Consider the following 19,612-nt stretch of genomic DNA (forward strand, 5'->3'; position numbering starts at 1 on the left):
CACCACTCCCATCCTCCGCGCCGGCTTCTCCTGGGCTGCTGCAGATCCATAAGTATGAATGAGCCCTTAGGCTGATCTATATATTATGCCGCCTATATTCATTACTATACGCTTAATACAGTGCCGGCTTAATCTACAGCGTCGTACAATAAATAGTACGCTTCACCACTCCTTGATGGAAGTATTTCATTGAAATAATATCCAGATACAGTATGTGGCGGTGCAGGAAATTAACATTCCCTTCAGCCGACAACTGCGACCGTCTGTTCCATTTAGTGGCTTGGGAGCACAGACACAAATACCTGGCATAGTCACAAAGAGATATCATTACAGCGAGGCGGCTCCATAGCTGGGAGGCGTTAGGTTCTTGTGACTAATTATCTCATGTATTAAAGGGTAACTCTGCTTTACACCCTGTGAAAAGTAAGAGTTTCTCTGAATCATCTGCGTAAACACCAAATTAATCTGAGCAGTTGCCTGGCAACAAGCCCCGCTGTGACAGGTGACCACCTTGGTTCCCCATTCTCCTGTTGAGAGGGTCTCCTTTATAAAGGAGATTAGTAAAATGTGGCTGCGCTCTACTAAAAACAGCGCTACGCCAGTGTGTGGAGCTCAGCTGCAACGCCAGCCGCAACCTGTGGACAGGTGTGGCACTGTTTTTGAAAGAAAGCAAGACAGTCATGTCTTTGCAATCCTGCAAACCCCCCCCCCCCCCTCCCAGCCCTTTAACCCCTTAGTGACCACCAATACGCCTTTTTTTTACGACAGTCACTAAGGAGCCTTAGGCTGGGCCTCTGGCTTTTTACGGTAGCCCAGCTCTTACATGAGAGCTGCACTCCTGCTCTAACGGCCCGAACTGGCAGGAGCGCCGATACGGGTCGGTTAACCCTTTACTGCTGGCAATGGCACCTGCCGCATGTAAGTGGTTAACAGAGGGAGCAACTCACAAATGAGATTGCAAGGTGCCAATGGCAGTGCAGGCAGGCACCTAGTCTAGCGTCTAGGCCTCTCTGGCGCTGCCTGCTGGTAAATGTCAGTACAGCACCGACATTGAAATGCATTGCACTATAGGAAAAGTTGTCCTGCAACAAACTCCAGGTCATTAAGGCCCAAAACAGGCTGGTCACTAAGGGGTTAAGCAAGCCCCTTTACATGCACGCTATTGGCAGGCTGAACTTATCGCAGAATGATGTACATTACCATCACACAGGGGCGCGTGCCCACACGATCGCCCATCTGCAATGGCCAGGATAAGAGATAACTCAGATTTCTGCTGTTTAACCCCTTGGACGCCTTGGCTAATAGCGGCCGTCGCATCTAAGGGGTTCGCCTGAAAACATATTTCTAAACCCGGGCCACCATTTTTAAGTGATGATCCAGCGGCAAGATATAGATTAGTGCGCTGCCATAAAAATACATGTATGTAAATATAATAGAGGACCGACTTTTGAGTTAGGTGCGCCCTGATACACCCTGGGAAACGCTCCCGGCGTATACCGAAGATGGAGGCCCATGAAGTATCTCACTGTATGTCTATACAGAGAGGGTACGTTGTCACTCAGGGGGTCTCATGATAAAAGAATGTACAGTATGGGGCGGTATAATTTTTCACTGTATACCGTTGTATGGACCGACGCCATCTACTACGATATTAATTATATCTCCCTGACAAAAAAGAGACATTCTTTTGACCTCCGTCAGGCTAATGGTTCCCTATAGACATACTTGGTGTGCGCGTCGGGAGCACGCGCTAAGCAGAGGCCATCAACGTGGTCTGGACAGGGCCTCCTACAGTGACATGGGGCAGCGGATCCATCACCACATAATGAGGCAAATGTGACTTTCAGAAGTCTGGAAAACGTGGGCGACAAACCTTTCACAAAATGTAATGCGATATTCATTGCCGCCCAGCTTCCCCAGGCGTCTGAATAACGGATCTGTGGGGATATAGCGCTGGGAAAATACACTTTTCAGGACACTTGGAAAGCTGGGTCTTCACCGCAATTACATCTAGGTGGTAAAACTAACGCCACTTTTTAATATTTCCATTACTTTTCTGTCATTTCCTTCATCTCTGCTCAGGATACATTCATCTTTTACTTCATTTTACCACAGCCATCTTGTTTTCTGTTACACAGCATAAATAAAATGGCGGTCTGTTTATCTCTGGGGGGGATTTTCCCCATTATGGCGGTCTGTTTATCTCTGGGGGATATCCCCACTATTTTTTATGCCTGTTACCTCATATTTCTGACAGAAATCCTGTCACAACATATTTGTTTCTTAACATCTCCCCACAACTACAGACTCATTTCTTGTTCCCTCATCTTATCAAGTGTGATCTGGCCCCGCCCTCTTCCTCCTGTCACTCAAATGTCTTGGCCACACCCCTGTCTATGGCTGTCCGTGATAAATCTGATTGGTCGCTAGGGGCAACTAAGTCAGTTCTATGAATTTCCCATAGAAAGGGAAATTCTCTTAAAAAATCCTCTTAAAATATCTGCTGTGTGAACATGGCCTTATATTTGCTTACAAATGTAGCTTTTGGATGAATTCACACGCTGAGGGACTACTGTAGATTTTTAGCACAGATTCTGCACTGAAAAGGTGCAGCAATTTACAATTTAATTCACTTGGTTGAGATTTTAAAGGAATGGTTAACCCCACGATGCCTTTCAGAAAGAACAAAAACCATAAAATCCTGCAGTTTTCGCACTGGCCACAATGTCTAAGAATTGGCGACACTTCTTGGTCTGTACAGATCACCACTTTACTGCAGTTATCTGCTTATCTGTCATTCTAATCCTGCATGTAATGATATCACCTCTGTGTAGAGATAAGACAGGATCCACCATTCACAATAGGCGATTGTCAGAGCTCATCTATTCCTTCCTTGTACAATGACCTCTGCACAGGGCAAAGAGCAGCCTAGAAAACGCTCCTAAAGAAATCACTGAGGTCTTCTCCTGACCATTGTGTCTATGGCCCATGGGGCTGCCGTTGTAACATTATATTTCCCTACCCTCGTCACGTCCGGTCGCACTGGACATGACGTGAGGAGGTGTGCCGTGCAGGCGCACAACGACAGGGTAGGGAAATTTAACAGAGTTAGCTGGACACCGGCCGACACTGCGCATGTGCCGGGAGCCTCACCAACGGTTAGGGTAGAGAAAAATTACAGGCCAGTGCGCAGGCGCAGTGATCGGATGGATGTTCTCAGCTGGACACCGGCCGACACTGCGCATGCGCTGGGAGCGGTTAGGGTAGGGAAAAAGCACTGGCCCGTAATGTTTTCCCTTCCCTAACCGCTGGTGAGGCTCCCAGCGCATGCGTAGTGTCTGCCGGTGTCCAGCTGAGAACATCCATCTGATCACCGCGCCTGCGCACTGGCCCGTAATTTTTCCCTACCCTAACCGTTGGTGAGGTTCCCGGCGCATGTGCAGTGTCGGCCGTTGTCCAGCTAACTCTGCTGTGAAATTTCCCTACCCCGTCGTTGTGCGCCTGCGCGGCGCGGCACACCTCCTCACCTCATGTCCGGTGCGACCAGAAGTGACGAGGGTAGGAAAATATCACGAGGTAGGGAAATACAACGTTACACTGTAAAGCAATTTTCTTAATGCGTTTAAGAACAGATCACTCAAGATGGCCGCCTCATAATCATGTTCAGGAAATAGAATAAATAAATCTGTAATCAGAAAATAAAAACAGATTAGAAAAAGGATATTTGCTACTACAGTATCTGATTTTAGCTTTAAATAGGGCTGTGATCTAATAATCTAAGTGTTCAGAAAACATACTTGTAAGATGGATGGACAGACGGATACTGTAGACGCGAGACAGATAGACGCGAGACAGATAGACGCGAGACAGATAGACGCGAGACAGATAGACGCGAGACAGATAGACGCGAGACAGATAGACGCGAGACAGATAGACGCGAGACAGATAGACGCGAGACAGATAGATAGACCTTGGGGGATCATTTATCAAACTGGTGTAAAGTAGAACTGGCTTAGTTGTCCATAGCAACCAAATTCCACATTTTATTTTGGATAGCTCTTTTGAAAATGAAAGGTGGAATCTGATTGGTTGCTATGGACAACTAAGCCAGTAGTACTTTACACCAGTTTGATAAATGACCCCCTTTTCTCCTACCTAAAAGTGATCGGTTATGGGTAAGCCGCGTGTATTTACGGCTGTAACCTCCTGTCCGCCCTGTGTTTGGTCTGGGCTCCGCTCACTTTGGGTGGGAGGTTGAGTTTCAGAACAGATGAGAAATCACTTCTGAAGAGAAAAAGTTAAACTCAGACTACATGCACACGACCGTATTTGTTTTGCGGTCCGCAAAAAAAAAAAAAAACGGATGACATCCGTGTGCCATACGTTTTTTTTTTTTTTTGCGGATCCATCGTAGCAATGCCTAAAACGGACAAGAATAGGACATGTTCTATTTTTTTTGCGGGGCTACGGAACGGACATACTGATGCGGACAGCACACGCATTTTTTGCTGACCCATTGTAATGAATGGGTCCGCATCCTATTCGCAAAAAAAAACAAAAAAAAACGGAACAGACACAGAAACAAATAAAGTGCGTGTGCATGTAGCCTTAGCAACAGAAAATGTTCCAGGGAAATCGAATCCTGCGATGACATGTGTGTGCCCCTCGAGACCACCCCGACCTCTTACAGGACAGTCCCAGGTGTCTGCTGCACACGGAGGAACCAAATGATGCAGCATTTTAGAAATCACAGTACGACAGCAGCCATATTTAAAGGGGAGTTCCATTTACAAGTAATATGAACATCAGTGGTTCCATGGCAGGGAAGTACCCTCATTTCTTGTCCGTGTCACTCCCATGATGCAGCATAGACTTCATATTGTTCTCATCCTGAAGGGGGGAGCATGCTCCGTGCGCCCCTTGCTGAGCCCTCCAGCTGTTGCAAAACTACAACTCCCAGCATGCCCTAATAGCTGTAGTCTGTCCAGGCAAGATGGGAGGGCCACCTTTTTTTTGTTGCTGCAGACTTCACCCTATACATTACAAATCTGTGTTGAAAAGCTACAACATGGCTGCTCAAGAACATGCATGAAATGTGGTCTAAAGGTGTGGGGGGGGGAGGCGTGGCGGTGAACGGCTGCTCGATTTTTCTGCAAAATAGTGAAATCATACACCATTGCATGTGGCCATAAGATAAGGATGCACACGGTGGTTGTCAGCCATCACATTCAAGGTGTACCCACTACGACTCTCAGCATGCTCTGGGAGCCAAAGTTGTTGTAGTTCCCGGACAGGTGTAGGTCGGCAGGTGGCAGCACTTTGCAGTATGTACAACTGGCTGCAATTCATCCTCCTGTGAAGCGTCCGGAAACAACCTCAACGAAACAGTCATGGAAATAGGATCCGTCCAAAACTATCACGGGCGACCCCTGACCCCAAACTGCGTCTAATGGATTCACCCCATGTGCCGCCAGCCTGTGTTATGTTAAGGCAAAGCTAACTCTACAAATCTGGAGAGTGTGAACGTGGCCGACACCTTATCCGTCTGTAGGATTATGGACAACCCCCCCCCCCCCCCCCCCCAGATCAGGTGGCAGGAGTATGTCATGATCGAGGATGGAGGACGTATTTACAATGCGTGGATCCTATTACCTGGTGCAACTGCAGGTCACACTAGGGGGGGGGGTCACTAGCCAAAAAGAGATTTTTGCTAAATGTCTTTACCTTCTCCACCACCTGAGAAAAATAACCCTGGGGACCGGTGGCCATGTTCTCCTGAGAAATGCAAGAGGTTGAAGTGACGGCGGTCCATCAGCATTACACGGCTGTGTCTGCAGGGTAGAAGGTGCAGTTGCCACCAACGTGGTCACCTCCAGCTTCATCATGCATGGGCTCCTTGCGCTACCAATATATCCTTAGATTTTCCAGGTTCAGGACAGTGATGGATAGGCCGTCAATATCATATGGGAGGAGGTCGGCACCTGGTCGATCGGCTGTCTGAAGAACCTATGGTGCTCGTGCCGTGGCCATACATGGGACAATCCAGGACAAAGCTGCAATAACCTACAGGTAGAAGGACCAAGGCTCCCAATGAAAAAGCTACAACGATGGCACGAGTGCTGCAGCCCCTTCAAACGACTGAATGGTGCGGTGCTGACAGTCTGATATTGACGACCTGTCCAGAGGATAAGTCATCCATATGCTCTACCTGAGAAATGCAAGAGGTTGAAGTGACGGCGGTCCATCAGCATTACACGGCTGTGTCTGCAGGGTAGAAGGTGCAGTTGCCACCAACGTGGTCACCTCCAGCTTCATCATGCATGGGCTCCTTGCGCTACCAATATATCCTTAGATTTTCCAGGTTCAGGACAGTGATGGATAGGCCGTCAATATCATATGGGAGGAGGTCGGCACCTGGTCGATCGGCTGTCTGAAGAACCTATGGTGCTCGTGCCGTGGCCATACATGGGACTATCCAGGACAAAGCTGCAATAACCCTTCAAACGACTAAATGGTGCGGTGCCGACAGTCGGATATTGACGACCTGTCCAGAGGCTAAGTCATCCATATGCTCTACCTGAAAACCCCTTTTTTTTTTTTATATCTCTCTATGGGACGCCCCCCAATAAACACAGGGATTTATATTAGCTTACTGTGAAATATACTCATTTCCTTACCATACGGCAGCGCTGAGTACACGGAGTCTGTACGTGAACTGCCTGCACCATATTACGGAAGCCATCTCCCCCAGCCAAGAAATTCCGTACCAAATCAGACAGAAATCAACGGATGCCGTATTGCAGCTCTGCACAGCTAGGAGGTTACGAGGAACCTTAACCCTTCAGTGTGTCCTACAGAAGCCAGATCGTACGGCGCTGCGGAATAGGCTGGTGCTCTGCGAGGGAAATCAATGAGGAGGCCGCGTTTAACAGGATAATAATATTTATTTACATCAGAAGGTCACAAAAATCAGAGCTTGTGTTTCGCAGACTGTTCCCTGTAAGGCGCGCAGCGTCCGCTAATACTACACACTTGTTATGGAGTGATCGTATCCTCAGGGGCATCCCGCCTGCCCGATCCCGATAGCGGCATGTGAACCCTCATCGTCCTGCGGTGCAGAATGTCTCGGTGGTAAAACGTAAAAAGAGCGCTACTTGTGTCCAGTCTGTTACTGGTAGGAATGAAAATAAAAAGGCCAAGCCCCGGTTACGTGACATTTATTAAATGATAAGGGGCCTAGAAGACAAGCAAGGGGGTAACGGAGGCCCAAAAAAATCCAAAAATACAGCTCCCGCCGATCCGATGGAGAATTCACCTGCCCTACTTACAAAAGTCAATGACCTTCTGGAGATGGAAAGATCACACGGAAGGGTCATGAGGTCCAGGGGTCGGGAGGAATGTGTAAGAGGGGACGGAGGGACACAATCTGTTTTGCAGGGGAGCTGATCACTAGATGCAGTCTATGAGATGCCCTAAGGCTGTAATCACACTTGCAGTTTTTTTTCTTGCTGAGGACAGGTCATCAATATCAGATCTGCGAGGGTCCATTGGATAGTGCCGTCCATTGGATAGTGGCTGTTCGTGGTATTGCAGCTCAGCCCCATTCACTTGAATGCAACAGAGCTGCCCTTCTGATCATGTGACCGAAGAACGTGACGTCACTGGCCTAGGAAGACACCGCAGAGTGCACTGAAGCGCCGCGATCTCTTTAAAAAGCTGATCAGTGGGGTTGCCAGGAGGTGGATCTCCGCTGATCTGATATTAATGAACAACCCCGAGAATAGGCCATCAATATCGAAATCTTGGACAAACCCTTTAAATGCACTCCTTTCTGACATGAAAAGCCTCCTGTATGCAAAACAGAGTTTTCCTCTCCGGATCCACTGACCGCCTCATCGCCTGCTATAAGAGACAATTGTGAGGGGTCAGTCAGGTGAGTCCTCTTGGCCAATCAGAGCTGTTTGACATATATCACACCCCTCCTAATCATTGCACCGGACATACTATGGTGTCTTATTGGTTATGGTGACATCACATAACACTCAGCCAATCAAACAGCTGAGAGCCAAATGCTATCAATGGAGTGGAAAGACATCTGCAGCCATGACCATTGGCTCTACTGGGCACGAGTTGGGCCCCCTGACCAGCGAGGTGACGGGCAAGAAAACAGGGTGACACATTCTGCACCTAAAAATGCCAGCCATGGAAAGAAATGTAAAATGTGCACCGCGGGCATGAAGGCATACAGGCGGATGGACAAACCTTTGGCGCGATCAAACATGATATACAGTCACATGGTACACGTCAGGATACCTATAGCTCTACGGACTGTGGACGACTACAAGATCCAGCATAACCTGGTAGCAAGAGGCAGCCGGATTCACAGTTCCACCCACAGGTAGGTATGGCTCCACCAGTGGCATGCTACCCGTGGCTCTCCAGCTGCTGGAAAACTACAACGCCCAGGGCACAGCCGGAGGGCCGCAGGTTGCACACCTCTGGTCTATGTAACAAGGTATGGCTGCAGTCCACAAGACATACAACCCAGCGTCCTCCTGTGGAGCGCAGCCGTCACTTCTCTCCGGTACCAGCAAAGCAGGTAACAAATGGTGAATGCAAACCAAGGCAGTGTGTAGTACACAGCAGAATACAAGGCGTAAGTAATGCCCTGCCCTGGGACCATCACAACGTCCTTCAGAAGCCTGGTCTAGAAAATGGCATGGAAAAAAAAAAAAAAAGACCTTTAAAAGTGAAGACACACCTGGAGGCCCCGTAATGAACGTTGCGGACTTGCAGGAATATTTCCCAATATAAAGTTGACCACTGGACGTCTATCACAAAAGTAAAATTAGATTAGGAAACAACCACTTTGGAAAATCCCTATACATTCTTTAAAGAGAGTTATCCCACCATCACCTTGGGTAGGTCATAAATGTCGCATTACTAGGGACCTGACTGCTGGGACCCCCTGTGATCCCAACAACTGAGGGCCCCAAGGTCCCCTCTCTGAATGAATTAGCAGTGCGGATGTCGGTCCACCGCTCCATTCACTTCTATGAGACTGCCAAGAATTACGTCTACGTCCGTCCCATGGAAGCGAGCAAGGCGGTATAGGACACGGAGAGGACATAATTGCTTGTGTGTCGGATAACCTCTTTAAGGAAACTCCAACGGCGGAGTCTTGAATTACATACTGGTTTCCAGAAACACATGTATTTAAAGGGCTCTCCAGCCATTATGGAAAATGCAAGCATTCCTCGGACCTGTGGGGGAAAAAAAAACGGTGTGTTGTTAATACTCACCCCTCCGTCACGCTGCATTTGCACTGGCTGCGAGCTCTTCCACTCAGATCCTGACCATTTACGACTATGCAGGGGTCCGAGCAGAAGAGCTTGCAGCCTTTGCATGGGCAGCGGAGATGGAGGCATCGGCCACACGACAAATGGGTAAATATTAATGGAACCATCTTTCTTCCACAGGTCTGAGGCATGCTTCCATTTTTCATAATGCCTGCAGAACCCCTTAAAGGATATCACTGGAGGTAAGTACACAACAGAAAGGCACAAGAAAATAAATAGGCCCCAAATTCTGTGCTGATTTTGAAGGGTCAGAGATCTGGTTTTCTAATAGAGTCCCAAATTACTAACTGCCTGTAGCCACCACTAGGGGGAGCTTACTATCATCGAACTCCGTAATAAACTTAGCTCCCTCTAGTGGCGGCTGCAGGCAGCCAGAATTATCTATAGAACCGTATAACAGTGACCATGTAAAGGGGAACATAAGTAAGGGAATGGCGTTTGTACCGTTAGCAGATTCCCTTGCTGAACCCTAGACCATGCTGCCTCTATAAAAAAATAATCTTTGGCATAAACCAATTCAACAGAAGAAAAGCAGCAATGCAATTAAATACAAAGTACATAAAACACGATCAGAGACAAAATAAATAAGAGGCACAAAATGCCTGTGTGCAAATGAAAAGCTGGAATGAAATGAACTTTGAACAGGGAGACCCCTGGGGACCCCATGGGTGCAGGCGGCACTGGGCTCCCCTAAGGGAAAGAGTGTCTAGGAGCCACTGGATGTAATGTAGTGTATGCTTTGTGGATCCTACTACGGATTTATTTGGTTACATGAGTCTTTTATACTACTCCCCGATAGTGCAGACTATAAGACCCCATTTCGCCCCGATGCTCTACAGTACAGGATAGGGTGACCGCTATCTAGACAACACACAATTGGTTCTTTATGGATATCCCTAGTAATGGTCCAGATCCGGCAGCACCAAGTACCGGGACTAATGCCAGGCCTTACAGACGATCTGGTTTCACTATATCAGCAGATTACAGATACTATAGATTATGTATAGTGTTGACAATATTACAGTCTCTATACAACACTAAAGTGTTGAAACTTAACAATCACTGCCCCCCCCAGCCGTGTCTACCGCTACAGTGCGGTCTATGGAAAGGAATACATCCCCATCCTCGCTAAAATCAATTGCTCTGGCCACTATTTAAAGGCATATCATGCAACAAGCCTGTGACAGCGAAAGGCCTGTCTGCCTGAAGTGCTGGACATGTGGATGCAACTGTCCTCAACTTGGCGGGGGCAGCTGTAATTCTAATCTAAAAGGGGCCCCTATTATTATAATACACGTTCAACATGGTAATTACAGCTGCCCCACAACTACTAAGAGGATGCTGCTGCCACCTTGTGGACAAAGAGGCAACAGCGCTTATTAGGCTAAATGCACACGATCAGGATTGCGCGCGGAAAATCCGCATTGTAGATCATGTACATTTTATTCTATGAGAATTTGAAATTCTCAGTGCACACTATGCAGATTTTTTTCCGCGCAGTGGATTTTGACCTGCGGTGCGGATTTTAAAATCCGCGGCATGTCATTTTATTTTATTTTTCCTGACCGGATTTTCTTCATTCACTTAGTAAAATCCGCACCGAAACCGCACGCAAATCTGCACAAATTGATGCAGATTGACCGCACAGATTTGCCTGCGAACACCTGCGGATTTCAGTGCGGATGCTCCGCACATGAATCCTGAACGTGTGCATGTACCCTTACTGGCCTACAGTAAAAGATATTGCCGCTCTGACTAATTTGATCATGTAGTAGACGATCTGGTCCTAAAAAGGACGATAATGTAAATTTAAAATGATGCAGAAGGAACAAATGACTGCGGCCATTATACCCCAATATAAAACTATGCTAAAAAAAAAATTATAAAATGTATGCCTAAAAAAGTGACAGCATGAAAGGGAAGGGGGTCCCAACTCCCAAGTACCTCGATACTACAAGTCTGCAGGAAAGTTCTGGCTTATCGCTACGGTATACAGTGAGTGGGGGGCGATCTGCCTTCACCCCACAGAATTCTGCTTGAACCCGAGCTGCCTCCCATTCAGATTGGCTTTGCAGGGACTATGGGCGTCATTTATTAAGATCTGCGGTTTAGACGCCGGTCTTAATAAGCCCTATATTTGGTGGTGGATCTGCCAGAGTAATGAAGCAGCGCAGGCCTCTACATAACTTTGGCGCATCCAGCGCCAGTCTGAATGTTTAAAACAGGCATGTAAAATGATGAATGAGATGCCCCATCCCCTTCCATGCCGCTCTTTTAGAGCTGGCGCAAGCAGGGGAAAAATTGGCGGATTGCGGTGCAACTAACTGTTGCGTCGCAATCTGCGCCTAATATAGGCGTATTTCAGGATAATAAATGACCCCCTATATACGTATAGCTCTTGCAGTTCACTTGCCCTGTATCAGCAGAACTCGCTGCTGGAGCAGTGCATAGGGATTGACGAGTCCCCAGGAAAAGGGGGATTTAGCCCGTAAAAGGAAGACATTGAGCGTGAAATCTGGTCAGCGCCATTGTTATTTACACCCTGCAAAACGCGTTGAAGGAAGGGTATGATCCGAGCTTCCAGGCTGGATGGGCTCAGGGCTCCTCTGATATGTGGCGGAGAGACGGGCCAAGTGATCTGCAAGAGCCATATGTATATAGACCCTGCAAAAGAAACCTCAGGGGGTCTGAATGGGAGGCAGATCCCTCGCCACTCCCTGTAGACCATAGCAATAAGCCCGCATGATAAATGAAGGCCTTTCCTGCACAACCCTAGTTATACGCAGACACCTGCATGCACGGCTCCCTTCCCTCTCATACAGTCACTTTTTTAAACATATATATAATAATTTTGTACTTGGGCCACAATATTGAATAAAAGTTATATTTTACCTCTAATTAAACTAATCCTTGACGCACATAGGTGCATCCATTACGGAAGTATAAAGATGGACCTCTGCTAGATTAGTTTGGCAGGAGATGTCAATAGCTACCTTACACTACAGAAATGCAACCTCCGGGGGGGGGGGGGGAAAATCAATGGGTGTCCATCTCACACACGGGACGCCAGGACGGATTTCAAGCGTCACCGCTTTTTGCCTACTGAATTCACATCTTGTACAGCTCAAACAGACAATGCTGGGGGTTATCCCTGTTCAGCTGGACCATCAAAGCCCCCAAAATCTTTCCTGCTGTATACGGAACCGTGCAAAGAGTCCAGGACCCATACCTCTTCCCCGTTCTAGACTCCAGCAAAGGGTTATTTGCAGGAAATACTTCAGCCTTATATGCAGTTTATAAAATGAAAAGAGATAACCTCATCATTGAAGAGAAGATCTGCACAGGTCCGTGAAAGTGGACATGGGGGTCATCAGGCTTCAGGGGTATGAACTAAGCCCTGGTCTGTTCATACCATCATAAAACCGAACAGCCATATGGATTTAAAACTACTTCCTACATCTCCCTAGGGTACGAACGTTACCGAAAATGTATTGATATTGACCGGACGCAAGAGCTTAAACCACAGACAGCAGTCCCAGCTCCTGACCCCTCCTTATAATAATCTAGGGCTTTATAATATTTCGGACTTTGTGTATGGTCGTAGGGCAGCATACTAATAAACCATAGGTTATATAAAACGGATTTCATTCAGGAAATATATATATATATATATATAACTGGTCTGGGAGGCCGGGAAGAACAACAACTCATGGGGAAGGTTTGAGGCCACTGAATGTTGTACAACGGTCAAGTCCGTAAAGTCTGTTGTTTGTTTGTTGTGTGACTTTTGATCAGATTTTGATCTTCCAAACAAGCCCCCGTGTAAAGCAGCTCAAAATGTCTTGCCCGGCAATTTTCGGAGCTACTGACTGGCCGTCGAGACGATGGAAGGGTCAGGAGGAGGAAGGAGATTCTGCAGCTGCTTCATCGCCTTCCTCTGAATCCCACACTTTAGACTGTAGGTAGTCCGCAAAGAGGGCTTTGGCGCGGTGGAGAACGCGGTTCAAGTTGTGCCTTCGGACCAAGCGGTTAAAGTGCATGGCCAGCTCATCGTAACTCATGTTCTGTTTCGTAATTTGCTCGCGGTGCTCCAACAAGATGGAAAGACACAAAAAGAGCATGAAGGGGTTCCCGCGTCCAAACTCCTGCGGTGGGGGTAGGCTGATTGGAGCTGGTGAACTGGCCGCAGTCTGCTCGGCTTCCAGCTGACAATCTCCTTCATCTTTAGCAGCAGAGGTTGGTTCACTGGGGTCCGTCGTGGTAAGAGATGTGGGGCTTTGAGAAGTAGGGGTGTAAGACGTCAGTGAAGGAGCGGATAGAGACTCGGTGACCCCCAGCGAGTCAGGAGGTTTAATTAGAGGCTCTTGCTCCCAGAACCGTTCTTCGTCGTCTTCCTCCTCAGTAGACTGGCGAATCTGGAGGACAGGGTTGATCGGGAGATCCTCCGCTACAAAACTTGACCTGCCATCATTATCACCGTAACACTTAAAATCTCCAAAACTGGCTTGCTTCATCATTGGACACCTCACAGGGGTTGATTCTTGTGCTCCATCGGGTTCTGCTTTTGTCATCTCTGGTTCTTCCTTCTCGCTCTCTACATGGGCAGCCGAGGCCTCCTCCTCACCTTCTGGGCTCAGCCCACGGTCTGGACGCATCATGTGCCTCCTCCGGGTGTTTTTTGGACATTCCCCCGGTGCACACGGTGGTCCTATCAGCTCCACTTCTTTCTCTGGAGGATCAGGAGGCAATGAGCTCCACATCACCTCCAGCATCCTCAGAGCATCCTCAAAAGCAAATTCCCTCTTGAGCTCCAGAAGCAGCCAGCGGTAGCAGAAGAAGAGGTCATCTGCCCCCCGAGACATTAGATAAGCGTTGAACTCCGGGTCAGAGTACCGCAGCAGCAGCTTGAGATGTGCGAACTTCACAGACATGCATTCCCCGTCCATGCGAAAGTTCCCTTCTAGCCTCTTCATAATGCCACAAAAACAGATAAAAGCATGGGCTTCATTGTCCATCACAGCCAGGATGGGGGAGGCGATGTCACTCATGCCCTGGCAGTAAGACACCTGTGGGTGGGTAACAGCGTAGGTGGTAAGCAAGTCGTGCAAGGTTTGCAGGTGAGGGTTGTCCTCCGAACCTGAATAATAGGGATGGGTACGATCTGTGCGCAGGACATCCTTCATGACGTTGCCCTGGATGAACTCCAGGTCCTCCTGACTGCACCGCTCTCGCCACTCGCTCTTCAGCTGGTAATACTCCCGGGTTTTAGCTTTCATGTAATCCATACGCTCCTGCCCCGTCAGACCATCTGGGTACACGTTCAAGAGATACCTCCAGACGACCTGGTCAAAGAGAACACAGGAGAATACAGGAACAACGGGGCATAGGAAATCCAAAGCTAAAAAGAAGGCAGGGAAAACATAAGAGGAGAAAATGAAAACCCGCAATACTACGGACTCACCGCCCACAGATAACACAGACATTGTGGCCCTCAGACACATGACAAATGGCAGACTCATAATACAAGAATAACACAAGTCAGACGTGCCTGTGACTCACACGTCTAGACCAGGGCACGCCAGCTGCTGTGAAACTACAACTCTCAGCATGCACACACATACTTGGCCGTTCTTGTAACTCCCATAGAAATAAAAAGAGGATTCTAGGAGTTGTAGTTTCGCGGCTGCTGATCCCTGTGCTGGACCGACGACATGAGCCGCCATCTTTAGAACCTGTCCACAGACAAATCCTGGTGACTGACGTAGGACAATCTCTCCAACAAACCCGTCCTTTACTGTCTGAAAGGTGACACCAGTTTGCAGAGAAGGAGGACTCCTCCGATTCATGGGGCACAAAGACTTAAGACGTCTATGGGGCGGGGAGGCTGTGGCCGAAAAAGCCAATATTTGTGTCTGGAGGTAGATCCACGGTCCTAGTATAACAGGCAGGGCTGGACAGGGCGGACAAGCACAAAGCCCCCGCTGACAGACACAATGTTTGCATAAGACTGTGTTTAACAGGATAAGGACCCATCAGGAAAGGAGCCCACCCACCTTCAATAGCTGCTCATTTAGGGGACAGTAATTCCTCCTGAACCCCGTTTTGCAATTGCATGTGATAATTTTTTTTTTAATATAAAATGTATCTGTATAGCGCCACCTGCTGTTGGCTTTCTTTTCTTATTTATTTGTCTGGCTCACTGAGATGGCTCATACTTCAACTGTGATAGGGAAACAGCTGCAGCAGAAAGGGCACGTCCCCCGAGCTGCAGCAGAAAGGGCACGTCCCCCGAGCTGCAGCAGAAAGGGCACGTCCCCCGAGCTGCAGCAGAAAGGGCACGTCCCCCGAGCTGCAGCAGAAAGGGCACGTCCCCCGAGCTGCAGCAGAAAGGACACGTCAAGACACAAGACAGTCAGACGGTCCTGCTGAAATCCGTGGCTTTGGTCGCCTTAATTCTTATGGGCACCTTCAGGTTATTTTTTTATTGTAAAACACTAATGGTGAATGGGAAGACCCCGTCCGTGCTCCCTAACAATTAGGAGGTCCTCTCTAAAGGGGTATTTCCACTTGTGACATTTATGGCATATCAATGGGTCTGATAGGAGCGGGTCCCAGAGGTGGGACCAGCACCTATCTCAAGAATGGAGAACACGACCCGCCGTTCATTGCTATGGGACGTCTGACAATAGCTGGCTCGGCTATCTTCAGAGATCCAACGGCAGAGAACGGAGGACGCCATGCTCTCTATTCACGACTGGGTCCCGGAGATCAGACCTGCACCTATCGGACCAGACGTTTATGGCACATCCTATCGACATGCCATAAAACTCCAGATGGTACAACCCCTTTAAGCTCCCTTAAAAGGGTTCTCCGCTTCTTGTCTATAACCATTGATTTCTATGGCCATTCTGGTTCCTGTGGTCAGCAGTGGTCGGCCATCATAAGGAAACAGAAACATCCCCAGTCTCACCTTTCTCAGTGAAGGCTCAACACCGCCGTGGTAGATGCGCAGGCGGAGCTCTTCCGGTCGGGATAGCTGACCCTCGTGGTTCAGGTAGGTGTGAAACTCCACGTCGCTCAGCGGCGGCTTGAAAGGCTTTACGTCTTCGCCATAAGTCCAGCTCAGGGCTTGCTGCATCCTGGAGATTGTACGACCCACCTGTATCACAGTGAATGCAAACAGCAGGACGTAAGAGTCGTGGTTGCGGCGGCGGCCGCCTGCTGCACCACAGCTCACTCCACACGTCTCACCTGGGACAAGATGGACTGCGTGAAAGGCAGCGCCGCGCTGATCGCCCGCTTATCCACGAAGAACAAGTCTGTGCCGATGACATCCTTGGGGCTGATGATATCCCAGTCCTCCAGAAGGGGACCTGAGGAACGGGGAGAGAGAAGGGTGAGACCCCGCCGGCGCCGCTTATCAGGACTGCTCTCACAGACTACATGCAGGCGGGGCGACTTACTGTCCTCGGACGGCTTGATGTCTAGCTTCAGCTGCAGGTACGGCTTGGACGCGCTGGCGAAGGCGGTTCCCAAGTCCCATTCGGACATCAGGGAAAGGTAGATCTCATGTCCTTGCTTGTCCCGGCCCAAGTAGCTGATTCCAAAGTTCTTCCTGTGAGAGGAGCGTTTCATGCATTTTTATAAAATTGACCAACCCTGCCAGTGAAGGGTCAAAGGGCGTCCCATCTTAGGACCTACCTCCAGAACGGGGGGCCCCCCGACCTGTCTGGGGGAGAAGGAATGGAGGGGTGGCCGCTGCAGTCCAGGGAGTGCGCTGCATTGCTTCCCTGACTGCCATAGAGACAGCAGTGGGGGCATCACCAGGGGGTCGGGGGGTTCAGAGATGGGCAGGCGTACTTTAATCATGGGAGGTTGGGGAAAAAAATATAAAGCATCTCACCCATTCAGATCAAAGGCCCGGGTCAGGATGTGCTGGAGGACGTCCAGAGAGGTGATCTGGGGGTCCACGGCAAAGGAGCGCGACTCCGGCTGCAAGACGCCCTCACATTTCTAAGAGACAGAAATAGGGGAGAGAACAAAGCTGAGAAGTGGACACTGGGATAAAGAAGGGTCAACTGCAAACCCCCCAATGGGGAGTAACATCGGGGGGCTCGCTGCTTCCTGTCTGCTTTACTAAGTACTTGTATTCTCTAGCATCTATTCTTACAACTCTAAATTGTTATGTTCCTCTGTTATTCCTCCTGGGAATTGATGAATAAATTAACAATTGGCTCTTACCAAAGAGTGTGCCCTAACAAGTCCCCAACTGGTAACACTCAGCTGTCAATGGATTCATGCATTTCTAGAAGGAATAACAGAGGAATGGACAATGCGGAGTTCTAAGAAATGATGTTATGGAATTCTCCTATAGGGTGTGGCACACAGGGGCAACCATGAAGCACGGCACAACAAGGTGATAACGGGGTACACTGCACCGGGGCGATAAGGGGGTACGCTGCAGCGGGGCGATAAAGGGGTACGCTGCACCGGGGCGACAACGGGGTACAGCGCGCTAGGGAGATAATGGGGCACGCTGCGCCAGGGGGCGACGACGGGGCACGCTGCGCCAGGGGGGCGACGACGGGGCACGCTGCGCCAGGGGGGCGACGACGGGGCACGCTGCGCCAGGGGGGCGACGACGGGGCACGCTGCGCCAGGGGGGCGACGACGGGGCACGCTGCGCCAGGGGGGCGACGACGGGGCACGCTGCGCCAGGGGGGCGACGACGGGGCACGCTGCGCCAGGGGGGCGACGACGGGGCACGCTGCGCCAGGGGGGCGACGACGGGGCACGCTGCGCCAGGGGGGCGACGACGGGGCACGCTGCGCCAGGGGGGCGACGACGGGGCACGCTGCGCCAGGGGGGCGACGACGGGGCACGCTGCGCCAGGGGGGCGACGACGGGGCACGCTGCGCCAGGGGGGCGACGACGGGGCACGCTGCGCCAGGGGGGCGACGACGGGGCACGCTGCGCCAGGGGGGCGACGACGGGGCACGCTGCGCCAGGGGGGCGACGACGGGGCACGCTGCGCCAGGGGGGCGACGACGGGGCACGCTGCGCCAGGGGGGCGACGACGGGGCACGCTGCGCCAGGGGGGCGACGACGGGGCACGCTGCACCAGGGGGGCGACGACGGGGCACTCTGCGCCAGGGGGCAATGACGGGGTACGCTGCGCCGGGGTGCAGGACACTAGGGTGGTAAACAGCACTGATGTGGGGTGAATGCTGTCACCATGGTGGTCTCGGTGATGGTGGGGGTCTTCCTGCAGGTGCAGGGACAGCATTGTAAACACTGCCACATTACGTCATTGGGACAAGGGAGACTTCACATACAATACACCATAACAGGGAGGAACCGGAGCCCCCCGACTCACCCGGACCCGAACCCGCACCACCTCCCGTTCCTCCTCCTCCTCCATGTCCCGGGCCTCCCTCCGCCGCTGCTTCTCCTCAATCTGGAGAACATCCGGGAATGACGTCATCTGGACCGTCAGCTACAGACCGGTGAGCTCTCCCCGTTTCCAACCTCTGCCACTAGAGCGTCCGCCTGCGGGTATCACGTGTCACCACTACAGCCGCCATATTTGTGTATACCACACGTCATTCATCTCTGCTCTGGAGACTACGACAAAATGGCTCCTGTCACCCAGACACTTATCAGGATGGTTGTGACTGCGCGCTCTCCCCACCCTGCAGACTCCTCTTACTCATTGTTTTGAAGCTCTCTGTCCTAATGTAGGGGTCAGACGATCCTATCGCTGAGATGTATGAGCATCAGCGCCTCCAGTCTGGAGATTCAGGGGCCGGAAATGATTTGGAGCATTTTCCCAATGTACTGTAAAACAGCAGCTCCATCCCCTGCAACCCACACAAATCAAGTCTGCCTGGTGCCACCACAAGGGGGCGATCTGTACGTGAAAGGTTCAGCGCTGCTGCCAACTGCCCCCTAGTGGCGGCGCTGGGAGTGCGCATCTTATTGGGGGAGATAATCAAAGCTGGAGCAAAGGAAAACTGGTTTAGTTGCCCATAGCAACCAATCAGATGCCGCCTTTCATTTTCCAAAGAAGCTCTGAGAAATAAAAGATGCAATCTGATTGGTTGCTATGGGCAATTAATCCAGTTTTTGTTTACACCAGTTTGGATGAATCTCCCCCTACTGAACCCTTTTTATAGGCTGACTGACCCATCATATGTTCTGTCCTAGAGATGAGTTTGCATCTCAGCAGGATCCCCCCTGGACACATGCAGACT

At 50.1% G+C, this 19,612-nt stretch overlaps 1 protein-coding gene across 1 annotated transcript; it reads right to left on the minus strand.

Annotated features, from left to right (window-relative positions):
- Positions 1–11,864: 11,864 nt before the first annotated feature.
- TBC1D25 (TBC1 domain family member 25) lies at positions 11,865–18,913 on the minus strand. Its single transcript, XM_040442507.1, has 6 exons — positions 18,736–18,913; positions 17,263–17,372; positions 16,823–16,974; positions 16,611–16,732; positions 16,330–16,518; positions 11,865–14,701 (listed from the first exon to the last, which is right to left on the minus strand). The coding sequence occupies exons 1-6, from the start codon at positions 18,841–18,843 to the stop codon at positions 13,253–13,255; spliced, it is 2,130 nt and encodes a 709-aa protein (XP_040298441.1). The 5' UTR covers positions 18,844–18,913; the 3' UTR covers positions 11,865–13,252.
- Positions 18,914–19,612: the final 699 nt, after the last annotated feature.

The sequence above is a fragment of the Bufo bufo genome, chromosome 8 (genome assembly GCF_905171765.1).
Source record: "Bufo bufo chromosome 8, aBufBuf1.1, whole genome shotgun sequence".
Classification (NCBI taxonomy): domain Eukaryota; kingdom Metazoa; phylum Chordata; class Amphibia; order Anura; family Bufonidae; genus Bufo; species Bufo bufo.